The sequence below is a fragment of the Amblyraja radiata genome, chromosome 2, assembly GCF_010909765.2.
Source record: "Amblyraja radiata isolate CabotCenter1 chromosome 2, sAmbRad1.1.pri, whole genome shotgun sequence".
NCBI classification, from domain to species: Eukaryota; Metazoa; Chordata; class Chondrichthyes; order Rajiformes; family Rajidae; genus Amblyraja; species Amblyraja radiata.
Genome location: NC_045957.1, coordinates 9,914,921 through 9,930,031, shown reverse-complemented (window position 1 = coordinate 9,930,031; position 15,111 = coordinate 9,914,921). Strand labels below are relative to the sequence as shown.

At 45.3% G+C, this 15,111-nt stretch overlaps 1 protein-coding gene across 2 annotated transcripts in view; it reads left to right on the top strand.

Moving 5' to 3' along the window:
* nrp1 (neuropilin 1) overlaps positions 1-15,111 on the top strand; it is a 265,706-nt gene that overhangs the window by 84,484 nt on the left and 166,111 nt on the right. For both annotated transcript variants that reach the window (XM_033042001.1, XM_033041992.1), the window contains exon 5: positions 704-928. In XM_033042001.1, the coding sequence (XP_032897892.1) occupies positions 704-928 (225 nt within the window). The remainder of the gene's footprint in view (positions 1-703; positions 929-15,111) is intronic.

Genomic DNA, 15,111 nt, shown 5'->3' with positions numbered 1-15,111 from the left:
TACCGAGGTACCGCTGTGAAATGCTTTTGTTGCGTGCTAACCAGTCAGCAGAAAGACAATACACAATTACAATCGATCCATTTACAGTGTACAGAAACATGATAAGGGAATGACGTTTAGGCAAGGTAAAGCCAGCAAAGTCCGATCAAAGATAGTCCGAGGGTCACCAAAGAGGTAGATAGTAGTTCAGCACTGCAACAGCACACAAACAGCACAAAAGTTTTTCTCTGCATCTTTGTTCACGTGATCAGGGGCGGAAAACCCGGGGGGGCGAGAGGGGACACGTCTCCCCCATGTTTTGAGAGGTGGGGGACATCCCCCCCCAAGTTTTTGTAATCCCGATTTTAAAATCACCGTTTTTAGCGCTGGATTGAGCCTCCGAAGCCTCGCGTGTGAGTGTGCGCATGCGAATGCGCGCGTGGCCGCCAAAAAATTGTGTCCTCCGTCCCCTCCATGTTTTGATAGTGAGTTCCGTTCTTGCACGTGACAATTATATACCTACACCGTTAGCTCTTCATCTTTTGATAGACACAAAATGCTGGAGTAACTCAGCGGGACAGGCAGCATTTAAGGATAGAAGGACTAGGTGACGTTTCGGGTCGAGACCCTTCTTCAGACTCCAGCATTTTGTGTCTATCTTCAGTGTTGACCAGCATCTGCAGTTCCTTCCGACACGCTCTAAATCTGTCGTTCTGTATTGCAGGTCCAGAATGTTCCAGAAATTTCACTGAACAAAGCGGAGAGATCAAGTCACCTAAATTTCCTGAAAAGTATCCAAATAACTTGGAATGCACCTATATAATCTTTGCACCTGCCCTGGCAGAGATCCTGCTGGAGTTTGAAAGTTTTGACCTGGAATCGGATAGCAATCGAGAAGGAATGTTATGTCGCTTCGATAGACTGGAAATCTGGGATGGTTTACCAGGAGGTAAGAACAGTATTTTTTTTCCAAGAAATTCTCTTTTATTCTCATCTATTTTACTTGAAAAATTGAAGCCGCATATGTAATAATGCGTTGATCAGTCCCTATCGCTTCTCCGTGGATTGTCACCTTGTCGTGGTGGAGAAACTTGTGTGGACCTGAGATCCAGAGAGCGATGCCGTCTGGAGCTATGCTACTGGTAGGGCCACCCATGGCGGTAAGGTCGAGGGGGAGGTCTCTAGCAAAGAGCAATCCAACCAAGACCTCAATGGTGGAACAGGCGGAGAACGATGGCTGACCTTAGTGGAGCGGCACAACAGCTGGGAAGGTGGATGAAGGCTGCAGCAGAAAAGGGTCTCCGGTCGTCTTGGACTCCATGCCACTGGACCCTGACCCAGATCTGTCAAGGACCGTGGGGTGGCTGTCTGTGCACCAGTCTCCCCACGTTAAACAAAGTCACGCACAGGCGTCCTCCATATAGGGAATAGCACCCTGGAGACACCCTTGGTCAGCCATGACCGAAGGGGGCCTAAGAAGAAGAAGAAGTCACTAATGTCAAGCATAGATGTCATTATACATTGCTAATTGTAATTGGAAAATTGCTGTTAATAACACATTAGACTGGATATCGTAGAGCTCGTTCATAAACTGCTGGAACATCTGGACTCGCAAACATTGCAATTTAAAAGATATTACTTTTATCCAACAAACGTTTTCAAACAAAATTGTAGTTAGTTTTTATTTACATACCATCCCAAACTGATGCAGGTTAAACAGAATATTGATGTGGTTTTTTTCAACGAAGATAAGTTTTGAATAAGTATTTCCAGTTAAAACAATGTAATTTTATTTTTAAAACAAAAGAAACCCATTGCCTCAAAATCATAATGTATTTTGATGTCAAGTGAGCTGAAAGTCCAAACAGGAGGAAGATTGCAACATTTAAACAGTAGTAAAACTTCCCAATACATCGCAGAGCAGTGTAACTAGACAAACATTGACATCTACTCAAACGAGATATTGAGGGATCACCAACTTCAAAGATATTTATTTTCTAGGCAGAAGGGCGTAACGGTAGAGCTACTGCCTTACAGCGCCAGAGACCCGCGTTCGATGCTGGTTTGGAGTTTGTACGTTCTCCCCGTGACCTGTGTGGGTTTTCTCTGAGATTTTCGGTTTCCTCCCACACTCTAAAGATGTACGTGTGTGTATGTTAATTGGCTTGTTTATGAATGTAAAATTATCCCTAGTGTGTGTTGGATAGTGTTAATGTGCGGGGATCGCTGGTCGGTGCGGACTCTGTTTCCGCCCTGTATCTATGAAACTAAAACAAAAAACTGAAGAAAATAAGGGACAAAGGGGTTTGGAGAGGGAACCTGAAAGCATGGGGCCTGAGCATGGATGGAGTGAAGGAAGTGAGGATACACTTGGAAGAATTTTAAGAATAAAAATGAGATGCTGGAAAGGAAGTGGTGATTCAGTGATGCTACACTCGATTTTATAAACTGGAAAATCAAGGATGGGAAAATTGAGTGGACTATGACCTCATCACATTGAGGTAGTATTGAGGTTACGGGAAATAATTCACTAAATTAATGGTGAACTTTTGTGATGAATTTCCTTTCGCCGATATTTTTAAGGCAGTGATTGACTGGTTCTTGATTAGTGAAGGTATTAAGGGTAGTAAGGGTTTAAAGGATGAAGGCAGGAGAATGGGGTTGAGAATGGGAAGAATAGGGTGGAATTCTCTGGCTCAGAGGGCGGTGGAGGCAGGTTCTCTGGATGCTTTCAAGAGAGAGCTAGATAGGGCTCTTAAAAATAGCGGAGTCAGGGGATATGGGAGAAGGCAGGAACGGGGTACTGATTGGGGATGATCAGTCATGATCACATTGAATGGCGGTGCTGGCTCGAAGGGCCAAATGGCCTACTCCTGCACCTTTTGTCTATTGAGAGGGAGGGATAGATCAGCCATGAATGATTGGTGGAGTAGACTTGATGGGCCGAATGGCCTTACTCTGCTCCTAGGATTATGAACTGGAGAAAATGTTTGGGCACACCTTTGGAAAGTGCAGCGGCAGGATAATTAGGTTTCTCTGGCTCTCGTACCTCCCCCAACTTGTGTATGACTAGCAAGAAAACTCCCTCAAGTATGTGCGTGTGAAGAGTTCGTATTTCAACACAGTGAGAATGTAGAGCGTTGGTGATTAGGAGAAGGCTTGTTCGAGTAGTAATTTGATGGTGGGAGGCATTAATCTCGGAGATATTGATATAGCGAAGGGCTCAGAGATGTAATTATGAGCAACAGCATAGGCAGTTCACTGAAATAATAGTTCTCCTATGGATCTCGGCTCTGGTGATTTAGAATCTTATGAATTGTAGAAATTATAGCATGAATTTTGGATCGTGGCTCTGCTGTTGCTGTTAACTGGGTGGCACGGTGGCGCAGCGCTAGAGTTACAGCGCCTGCAGCGCTAGGGACCCGGGTTCGACCCCGACTACGGGTGCTGTCTGTGCGGAGTTTGTACGTTCTCCCCGTGACCACGTGGGTTTTCCCCGGGATCTTAGGTCTCCTCCCACACTCCAAAGACGTACATAGTTGCAGGTAAATTGGCTTGGTATAAGTGTAAATTGTCCCTAATGTGTGTGGGGTAGTGTTAATGTGCGGGGATCCCTAGTCAGTGTGGGCCGAAGGGCCTTTTCCGCACTTAATTTCTAAACTAAACTAAACTCTTCAACTGAGGCTATCTTCACCCATCTGCTATTTCTCATCATTTCCCCATATCCATCAGCATGCTTCCTTCTCAACAATGTATTCAGTTGGCTTCGAAATGATGTTAGATCTTCTGCCTCAATTCCTGTACCTGTTCCTATTCTAATAATCTACTATGTTTTATAATTGCTTCTAACTTCTCTCTTTATTCACTGAGCGCAAGTCTTTGTTACCGATTCACCAGCCCGTGGAAACAATTTTCACCTATTTACCCTTTCAAAACCTATCATTACTTTTTGGTTCAAGGGAAGAAAGGTGCAATATTTCGTCTTTTTTCACAACTTTAACTTTTAATTCCAGGTATCATGCGTGTCAATCTTCACTGTTTTCCTTTCCATAGCTCCAATATCCTTGGCTATACTGGGATAACATGCATTATTTGACAGTAGCTTCATGCTTTCAGCTTTACTTTCTTGCTCCTCCATTTAATGGCATTATGTATGAGTTCCAGAATTTTATTTTTAGTTTCGTTTAGTTTAGTTTAAAGAACTAACAGTGTGAAACAGGCCCTACGGCCCACTGAGTCCATGCCGGCCAGCAATCATCCAGACAGTAATCTTACACACTAGGGACATTATACAGAAGCCAATTAACTTACAAGCTTGTACGCCTCTGGAATGTGGGAGGAAACCCCAGAGCACCCAGAGAAAACCCACGCAGTCACAGGGTGAAGGTACAAACTCTGTACGGACAGCAGCTGCAGTCAGGATCGAATCTGGGTTGATAAGTGATAGGAGCAGAATAAGGTCATTTGGCCCATCAAGTCTATCATTCAATCGTGGCTGATCTATCATTCCCTGTTGACCCCATTCTCCTGCCTTCTCCACATAACCCCTGACACCCGCACTAATCAAGAATCCATCTATCTCTGCCTTAAAAATATCCATTGATTTGGCCTCTGGCGCTGTAAGGCAGCAACTCTACCGCAGCCCCACTGTGAGCAACTATTATTATTTTTTATGATGTCTCAGATTTCCATCTTTAAAGTGAAACCCTCAGATTAAGCCTCGGATTACTGTTTACCTTCTTGTCATTGTGTATATACTTAACTATCCTTAACTATCCTTCCTTGAAACGCATAAGATCCCGAGAGAAGGCATGACAGACAGGCTGTGGAGATGTCTTTACTCGTGAGAAAATCTCGAATGAGGGGACATTATTACAAAGGTTAGGGGGCAATCATTTAGTCAAGTCGAGTTCATTCACAAGTATTTTTGAAAGGATGTGCAATTGTTGACTGTGTGCCAAAGAGGAGATAGGCTCAGTGCAGATCAGTCGCCCTCTCCTTCAGTTTACTTACGTTCTTAAAGTTATTTTCCAACAAGGTATCTGCATGAAGAGACTCACGTTATCATTCCCCTATTATTGGTCATCAGAAAAAACGTAGATATCTTTTATCATCTAGTTGCCGATATCCCGATCATTTATTTGAAAGAAAACAAAGGAGGTACTTGCATCACACTATAGGACACTGCTCACTCAATCCTACTATCTGTTTCAGAAGGAGCTGCAGATGCTGGTTTACACCAAAGATAGACACAAAATGCTGGAGTAACTCAGCAGGACGGGCAGCATCCCTGGAGAGAAGGAGTGGGTGAAAGTGGGGTCCCTAAAGAAGGGTCTCGATCCGAAATGTCACCCGGTCCTTCTATCATAAGGTCATGTCATGAGTGATAGGAGTAGAATTAGGTCATTCGGCTCATCAAGTCTACTCCGCCATTCAATCATGGCTGATGTATCTCTTCCTTCTAACTCCATTCTCCTGCCTTCTCCCCATAACCTCTGACACATGCACTAATCAATAACCTATCTATCTCTGTCTTAAAAATATCCATTGACGGCCTCCACAGCCTTCGGTGGCAAAGAATTCCACAGATTCACCACCCTCTGATTAAAGAAATGTCTCTCCTCATCTCCTTCCTAAAGGAACATCCTTTAATTCTGAGGCTATGACCTCTAGTCCTAGACTCTCCCACTAGGGGAAACATCCACTCCACCACTCAAGTTCAAGTTCAAGTGAGTTTATTGTCATGTTTATTGCCTCTACCTACAGCCTGTCTGTCATTTCTATCTTTTTTTAAATTTTCAGTTAGTCCAAAGTCTGTTTTGGGGGGGGAACTTTTACTTTTCTATGTGGGGGAGGGGGGCAGGGTAAGGGGGAACCCGTCTCCCAGTCTCTTCCTGTCGGGGACGCGACTATTTCTCCGAGTCGCGTCCTAGCCCCCACCTCGCGGCCTACCAGCTGGATCGGAGCGGCCTTTCCTGCCGGGGACCGGGAACCGGACCAGGGCTGCTACAGCAGCGGCGCAGCGCTGGAGTCACCGCGGAGCGGGCGATGCCTACCTGGGTCGCCGTTTGGAGCTCCGGAGCATTGGGCCGCTGCTCCAACATCGTGGAGCTCTGGTGCGGAGAGCTTCCAACGCGGGCGGTGCTGACCGTCATCGTGGAGTCCTGGGGCACCTTGCAGAGGGTCTCCAGCAGCAGTCTCCACCCGAGCACACAGAAAATAGTAGGCATTTACTACAAAACAGATAAATGTGTCCATATACCATGATATAAATATATACACACATGAATAAATAAACTGATAAAGTGCAAATAGCAGAAAGTGGTTATTAATAATCAGAGTTTTGTCCGAGCCAGGTTTAATAACCTGATGGCTGAGGGGAAGTAGCTATTCCTGAACCTGGTTGTTGCAGTCTTCAGGCTCCTGTACCTTCTACCTGAAGGTAGCAGGGAGATGAGTGTGTGGCCAGGATGGTGTGGGTCTTTGATGATACTGCCAGCCTTTTTGAGGCAGCGACTGCGATAAATCCCCTCGATGGAAGGAAGGTCAGAGCCGATGATGGACTGGGCAGTGTTTACTACTTTTTGTAGTCTTTTCCTCTCCAAGGCGCTCAAATTGCCGAACCAAGCCACGATGCAACCGGTCAGCATGCTCTCTACTGTGCACCTGTAGAAGTTAGAGAGAGTCTTCCTTGACAAACCGACTCTCCGTAATCTTCTCAGGAAGTAGAGGCGCTGATGAGCTTTTTTGATAATTGCGTTAGTTTTCTCGGACCAGGAAAGATCTTCAGAGATGTGCACGCCCAGGAATTTGAAGTTCTTGACCCTTTCAACCATCGACCCGTTGATATAAATGGGGCTGTGGGTCCCCCTCCTACTCCTTCCAAAGTCCACAATCAGTTCCTTGGTTTTGCTGGTGTTGAGGGCCAGGTTATTGCGCTGGCACCATATGGACAGTTGCTTGATCTCTCTTCTGTACTCTGACTCATCCCCATCAGTGATACGCCCCACAATAGTGGTGTCGTCAGCGAACTTGATGATGGAGTTCGCACTGTGGTTGGCTACGCAGTCATGGGTATAGAGTGAGTACAGCAGGGGGCTGAGCACGCAGCCTTGAGGTGCTCCCGTGCTGATTGTTATTGAGGCTGACACATTTCCACCAATACGAACAGACTGTGGTCTGTGGATGAGGAAGTCGAGGATCCAGTTGCAGAGGGATGCGCAGAGACCCAGTTCTGCGAGTTTGGTAACCAGTTTGGAGGGGATGATTGTGTTGAATGCCGAGCTGTAATCGATGAATAACAGCCTGACATATGAGTTTTTGTTGTCCAAGTGGTCCAGTGCGGAGTGGAGGGCCAGCGAGATCGCATCCACCGTTGATCTGTTGTGGCGGTAAGCGAACTGCAGTGGGTCCAGGTTTTTGTCGAGGTAGGAGTTGATTTGCTCCATGATCAGCCTCTCAAAGCACTTCATCACCACCGGCGTTAGTGCCACTGGTCGATAGTCATTGAGGCACGTCACCTTACTCTTCTTGGGCACCGTTATGATTGATGCCCTTTTAAAGCAGGTGGGGACCTCAGACCTCAGAAGTGAGAGGTTGAAAATGTCCGTAAAAACTCCCGCCAGTTGGTCCGCACAGGTTTTTAGAACACGACCGGGTATACCATCAGGACCAGGTGCTTTTATCCAGTGCTCCATCCAAGCCTTTCACTATTCCATTTGTTTCAATGAGCTCCCCCCTCATTCTTCTAAACTCCAGTGAGTAGAGGCCCAGTGCCATCAAATGCAGGTTAAGCTATCAAACATCAGGTTAACTTCAACCTATGAAACAAGCAGGTTAACATAAAACAGTTCTACCTACTCATTCGTGTGATCATTCTTGTAAACCTCCTCTGGACCATTTCTCCAGAGCCAGCACATCCTTCCTCAGATATGGTGCCTAAAATGGCTCACAATATTACAAATGCCACCTGACCAGCATCTTATAGAGCCTCAGCATTAGATCCCTGTTTTTGTATACAAGCCCTCTAGAACAGGGGTTCCCAACCTTTTTCGTCCCATTTACCCCAGGCAATTTTAATAACACATAACAATGTTATTTCACTTATTTATGAACAACAAATGAAGAACAGATACGGTATCCCAGAACCAAGCACAATCAGTCAATGAGAAAAAATCTGAACAAATCCAAAATCAACAAATTTACCCCCTGCGTAGGCAAAATTTACCCCCTGGGGGTAAACTTACCCCAGATTGGGAACCCTTGCACTAGAAATAAATGTTTGCATTGAGTTTGCTTCCAGAGATGCTGCATGTCCTACTGAGTTACTCCAGCATTTTGTGCCGACTTTCTGTTTCCTTGTCTACAACATTAATTGCCTAAAACGACCACATCATTGAGAGTAGACAAAAGTGCTGGAGAAACTCAGCGGGTGAGGCAGCATCTATGGAGCGAAGGAAATAGGCAACATTTTGGGCCGAAACTTTTTTCCAGCATCTGCAGTTCCTTCTTAAACATAATTGAGAGTCGTAACTTTGGCAGGTTTCAACGCGAAAGTAGGCTAGAATTCGGGAACACCACGGAGTATATTTTTTACAGAACTCATTTGACAGACATTTCTGGAATTAGTGCAGTTACAATGAATGTATGCTCCATTGTGGGCTGAAGCAAGCGGATCAAAGGCAGTTTTCTAAAATTGCCTTTCTAAAAATAACTTTGAGATAATTAATTTCATTGCAACAATTACTCGCAGTAATTAATTTATAATTTCTTTATCTGTAAATGCCTGAATCTGTAGCAATGGTGTAAAATTTATTAGTTATTCTGGTTAAGAAATAATTCTTCAGTAATCTTTCGAACACGACCTATACTTGGGCACGGACATTAGCCTCTTCGTTGTGCTGTAAAAATAATTTGAACAGTTATACTAAGCCGTGTTTGATAACGTTAGATCGACACGAAATGCTGGAGTAACTCAGAGGGACAGGCAGCATCTCTGGAGAGAGGGAATGGCTGACATTTCGGGTCGAGTCCCTTCTTCAGACTGAAAGTCGCAGGAAAGGGCAACGAGAGAGATATGGACGATAATGCGCAGAACAAATTAATGAAAGATATGCAAAAAAGTAACGATGATAAAGAAAACAGGCCATTGTTAGCTGTTTGCTGGGTGAGAATGAGAAGCTGGTGTGACTTGGGCGGGGGAGGGATGGAGAGAGAGGGAATGCAGGGGTTACTTGAAGTTAGAGAATTCAATATTCATACCACTGGGTGGTAAACTGTCCAAGGGAAATATGAGATGCTGTTCCTCCAATTTGTGTTTAGCCTCCATGGAGGAGGCCCAGGACAGAAAGGTCTGTGTGGGAATGGGAAGGAGAATTATGCCCCTGTCCCACTAGGAAACCTGAACGGAAAACTCTGGAGACTTTGCGCCCCACCCAAGGGTTCCGTGCGGTTCCCGGAGGTTCCCGGAGGTTTTTGTCAGTCTCCCTACCTGCTTCCACTACCTGCAACCTCCGGCAACCACCTGCAACCTCCGGGAACCGCACGGAAACCTTGGGTGGGGCGCAAAGACTCCAGAGGTTTCCGTTCAGGTTTCCTAAGTGGGACAGGGGCATGAAAGTGTTTGGCAACCGTGAGATCAGGTACGTCGAGGTGGACTGAGCGAAGGTGTTCAGCGAAATGATCGTCCAGTCTACGTTTGGTCTCGCCGATGTATCAGAGTCCGCATCTTGAACAACGGATACAGTAGATGAGGTTGGAGAAGGTGCAAGTGAACCTGTGCCTCACCTGATATGCAGCAATAAGGGCCTGTCCCATTTGGGTGTTGTTTGCGCGTCATTTAAGCAACATAATTTAAGCGACACTACGCACGACGCGCGCTTCGAGACATGCGTGTGACACGCGCATGGCGTGCATTACGCGTGCATGGTGACGTAGGCAGTGAAGCGCGGTAGTGCACGGTGCCCAGGATTTTGGGATTCCCAAAATCCTCGCCCGCCACCTGCATGACGCGCAAATGACACTCAAGTGGGACAGGCCCCTGGTTGTGTGCTGAATCACTACTCACTTGGCTTGTGTGTGGATTGGAATCAAAGGCAATTTCCCCATGTTGGTACATTACTGAGCCAAGTCCTTCCTATCAGCTCAAGCTGAGATTTTAAAGTGGATTTTAACATGCTTACACTGAAAGTATGTGTCTGATATTAAGGCCAAGGATTATTGGCAATGAGTGAAATGGCTATTTAGTTTTATTTGCAGGGTAGAGCAGATATCAGTAATTTAAAATGCCTTATTTCCCAGTTAGTTTCAGAAAGATACCTTTTCATGTTTGATTCTTTCTGTAACTCCTGCTGTGTACGACATGTTTATTGCGATACTGGAATTGTATTCAGAAAGTGTTACCTGATTGGAATTTCCAAGCACTGCTGTTCACCCTGTACTTTCTCTGACACTTTGACTCTGACGTTACAGGAGCTGGCACCGTAACAGGTTCCAGAACCACAAACCTTTGTCTCCTGAGGCAACAGACCATTTTTGTTGCAATGGTGCCCAGTCAAACAGCTCTGCAAAATTGGCCACTTGGTTAGGCCCAAGATAAATATTTGCAATATTACTGTGGTGAATCTGTCGAGGTGCGAGCACATTGATGTGATGCGTAGATGGAGAAGGATTATCAATGAATGGTGAACACGAGAGGGCGGCACGGTGGCTTAGCGGTAGAGTTGCTGCCTTACAGCGTTTGAAGCGCCGGTGACCCGGGTTCAATCCCGACTATGTGTGCTGTCTGTACGGAGGTTGTATGTTCTTCCCGTGACCACGTGGGTTTTCTCCGAGATCTTTGGTTTCCTCTCACACTCCAAAGATGTACATGTTTGTAGGTTAATTGGCTTGATAAATGGAAAAATAAATTGCCCCTAGTCTGTGCAGGATAGTGTTAATGTGCAGGAATCGCTGGTCGGCGCGGACCTGGTGGGCCAAATGGCATTTTTCCGCGCTGTATCTCTAAACTAAACTAAAATACTGGACCGAGGAAGGGTCTCGACCCTAAACGTTGCCCATTCCTTCACTCCAGAGATGCTGCCTGTCCCGCTGAGTTACTCCAGGATTTTGTGTCTATGACCAGTTTAAAGCAGCATCTGCAGTTCCTTCCTGCACACACATCAGTGAATGATTATCTGGAGCAACTGGTCACAGGATGACTTCAAGGTTACATGTTCATGACACCTCAGCACTGTAATCACAAAGTAAACGGTATTTATTGTACATACTGACAGCTGGCTTGGATCATAGATTTACGCTCATGTAACGCAATCTTAGTGTCAAGATGACTTTTTAAATTGCTGGAGCAATTTTTGCGGTTTCATGAGGTAATCCAGCTTCCTCAGTGGAGCTGCAGTGACTGCCTCGTGAATACATCCAAGTGAGCAATTATGAAAAGCAAACAAAATAGTTCATATTTAGAATTCCTCTTGCAAAACGAATCAGTTTTCAAAATCATAATGCCTGTGCTTCTGAAGAAATCACTTTCGGCAGTCACGGTGGCACAGTGGTAGAGTTACTGCCTTACAGCGCTTGCAGCGCCGGTGACCCGGGTTCGATTCCGATTATGGGTGCTGTCTGTACGGAGTTTGTACGTTCTCTCCGTGACCTACATGGGTTTTCTCCGGGATCTTCGGTTTCCTGCAAATATATATATATCTATATTACTAGAAGTCTGATCTTGACCGCTTTTGGCTCACTGTGCTGTGATTTCCGAGAGAACGCCGCCATCTACGGCCGTCATTTTTGGCCACCTCGCTCAGACCCTCCCTCCGCCTTCCTGGACCAGAGGATTTTTCCCATCGATGAACAATCAGAGAGATATTAATGTTTTAAAAATATTTGCCATTCTCTGCTGCCCCTGCTGGTGGGAGGGGGGAGGGACTATAAAACCCGGAAATGTTGTGCCTCACTCAGTCTCTGCAAGATGGAGGAAGCCAGAGGGTCACGTGTCTCTGGGCTCTGAATAACACTGAACACATGTCTACTCAACCGTGAGAGCCCTTAATGTGGTTTGAAAATGAAAATATGGTTGGTTTGAAGTAAACAGGCACTGCATGCAAATAGTTGTTTGGGGGGTTTGGGTTGAAGTGAAAAGGCACTGCATGCAAATGGTTGTTTGGGGGGTTTGGGTTGAAGTGAAAAGGCACTGCATGCAAATGGTTGTTTGGGGGGTTTGGGTTGAAGTGAAAAGGCACTGCATGCAAATGGTTGTTTGTCTAAACTTGACAACTTCCTGTTTGCACTATATTGATGTTAGATAAAACGCTACCACTTATGGCTGTGATTTTTGGCCATCTTACTCAGTCCCCGTCTGCTCATCAGGTGCAGAGGATTCTTCCCATCAATGAAAAACAAAAGTGTTTAAAAATTGTTGGGAATCTCTCGCCTGTCAATCACGCCATGAAGGCCACACGTTTTCCAGTGGGAGGAGGAGGGATTATAAAACCCGGAAGTGTGGGTGTGGCTCAGTCTCTGCATGATGGGGGAGGGAGAGGTCATGACTCTGTCTGAGCTGTGAATCAACTGAACACACTGGATATCTACTGAACTGTGAGTGTGGTGTTTTGTGTGGTTTTATGGTGGTTTTTATGGTGGTTTCACCCTGCTTGAAATAGTATGAAATTGCATTTGAATGTGGTGGCCTTGCACCCATCTTGAAATGGTATGAAACTGCACTTGAATTTGGTGGCCTTGCACCCTGCTTGAAATGGTAGGAAACTTCATTTGAATTTGGTGGCCTTGCACCCTGCTTGAAATGGAATTTCAAGGAATAACCATGAGTCAACTGCCAGCCCACCAGCCGTGAGTGAGCGAGCTGCCAGCACACCAGGCTTGAGTGACTGAGCCGCCAGCCCAAGAATCCATTTGGCCCATAATGTCCATACTAGTCCTCTGGAAACCAGTCCATTCAGCTCACAAAACCCATACTAGTGCTCCAGAAAGCCCCCCCCCCCTCCCACTGGCCCACTGGAATTGGTGGAGAGGTGGAATATTGCTTTGGGGGACCAGCCCCTCCCATGTGAGCATGGGACCCAACAGGTCCCACTTAGCCTAGTATATATATATATATATATATATATATAGTGCATTCAGAAAGTATTCAGACCCCTTCACTTTTCCACATTTTGTTACGTTACAGCCTTGTTCTAAAATGAATTAAATTCCTTTGTTTATCATCAATCTACACACAATACCTCATAATATAAAAACGAAAACAGGTGTTTAGAAATTTTTGCAAAGTAATTAAAAATAAATAACTGAAATATCGCATTTACATAAGTATTCAGACCCTTTGCTATGACACTCAAAATTGAACTTCGGTGCATCCTGTTTCCATTGATTATCATTGAGATGTTTCTACAACTTGAGTGGAGTCCACCAGTGGTAAATTAAATTGATTGGACATGATTTGGAAAGGCACACATCTGTCTGTATAAGGTCCCACAGTTGACAGTGCATGTCAGAGCAAAAACCAAGCCATGAAGACGAAGGAATTGTCAGTAGACCACCGAGACAGGATTGTGTCGAGACCCAGATCTGGGGAAGGGTATAAAACAATTTCTGCAGCATTGCAGGTCCCGAAGAGCACAGTGACCTCCGTCATTCTTAAATGGAAGAACTTTGGAACCACCAGGACTCTTCGTAGAGCTGGCCGCCCGACCAAACTGAGCAATCGGGGGAGAAGGGCCTTGGTCAGGGAGATGACCAAGAACCTGATGGTCATTCTGACGGAGCTCCAAAGTTCCTCTATGGAGATGGGAGAAACTTCCAGAAGGTCAACTATATTTGCAGCACTCCACCAATCAGGCCTTTATTGTAGAGTGGGCAGATGGAAGCCACTCCTCAGTAAAAGGCACATGACAGCCCGCTTGGAGTTTTCCAAAAGGCACCTAAACAAGATTCTCTGGTCTGATGAAACCAAGATTGAACTCTTTGGCCTGAATGCCAAGTGTCACGTCTGGAGGAAACCAGGCACCGCTCATCACCTGGTCAGTACCATACCTACGGTGAAGCATGGTGGTGGCAGCATCATGCTGTGGGGATGTTTTTCAGCGGCAGGGACTGGGAGACTAATCGGAATCGAGGGAAAGATGAACGGAGCAAAGTACAGAGATCCTTGATGAAAACCTGCTCCAGAGCGTTCAGGACCTCAGACTGGGGCAGAGGTTCACCTTCCAACAGGACAACGACCCTAAGACAATACAGGAGTGGCTTTGTGACAAGTCTGTGAATGTCCTTGAGTGGGCCAGCCAGAGCCCGGACTTGAACCCGATCGAATATATCTCTGGAGGGACCTGAAAATAGCTGTGCAACGACGCTCCCCATCCAACCTGACAGAGCTTGAGAGGATCTGCAGAGGAGAATGGGATAAATTACCCAAATACAGGTGTGCCAAGCTTGTAGCGTTATACCCAAGAAGACTTGAGGCTGTAATCGCTGCCAAAGGTGCCTCAACAAAGTACTGTAAAGGGGCTGAATACTTATATAAATGTGATATTTCAGTTATTTATTTTTAATTACATTGCAAAAATTTCTAAACACCTGTTTTCACTTTTTTATTATGGGGTATTGTGTGAAGATTGATGATAAAAAAATTAATTTAATCCATTTCAGAATAAGGCTGTAACATAACAAAATGTGTAAAAGGTGAAAGGGTCTGAATACTTTCTGAATGTACTGTATATCTCTCTCTCTCTCTCTCTCTCTCTCTCTCACTCTCTTATACAATGTATTGCTTCAGTGGCATCAGTTTGAATATATATCTTCTTGTTCCTTCACTTTGATTTAGTACTCTGTTGCTGAGATGAAGGTGGAAACTTGATAATAAACAGCAATAGCAGCTGATAAATAATTTGTCCCCAGAGGACTTCCTGGAAGTATCGCACATAGCAAATTACTCCCTTAAAACCCTGAGAAGGAACAGATATACAGAGAAACGAGATATGGAAGCGGAGATATATAGAGACGGAAAGGATAATGAAAAGAGGGAGAAACTCATCTCCCACTACAAGGGTAAGCACCGATGCAAGAACTGTGGAGAGGACAAAGTGGAAGATAAGATAGATTACCAATCATAACAGACACCAAATG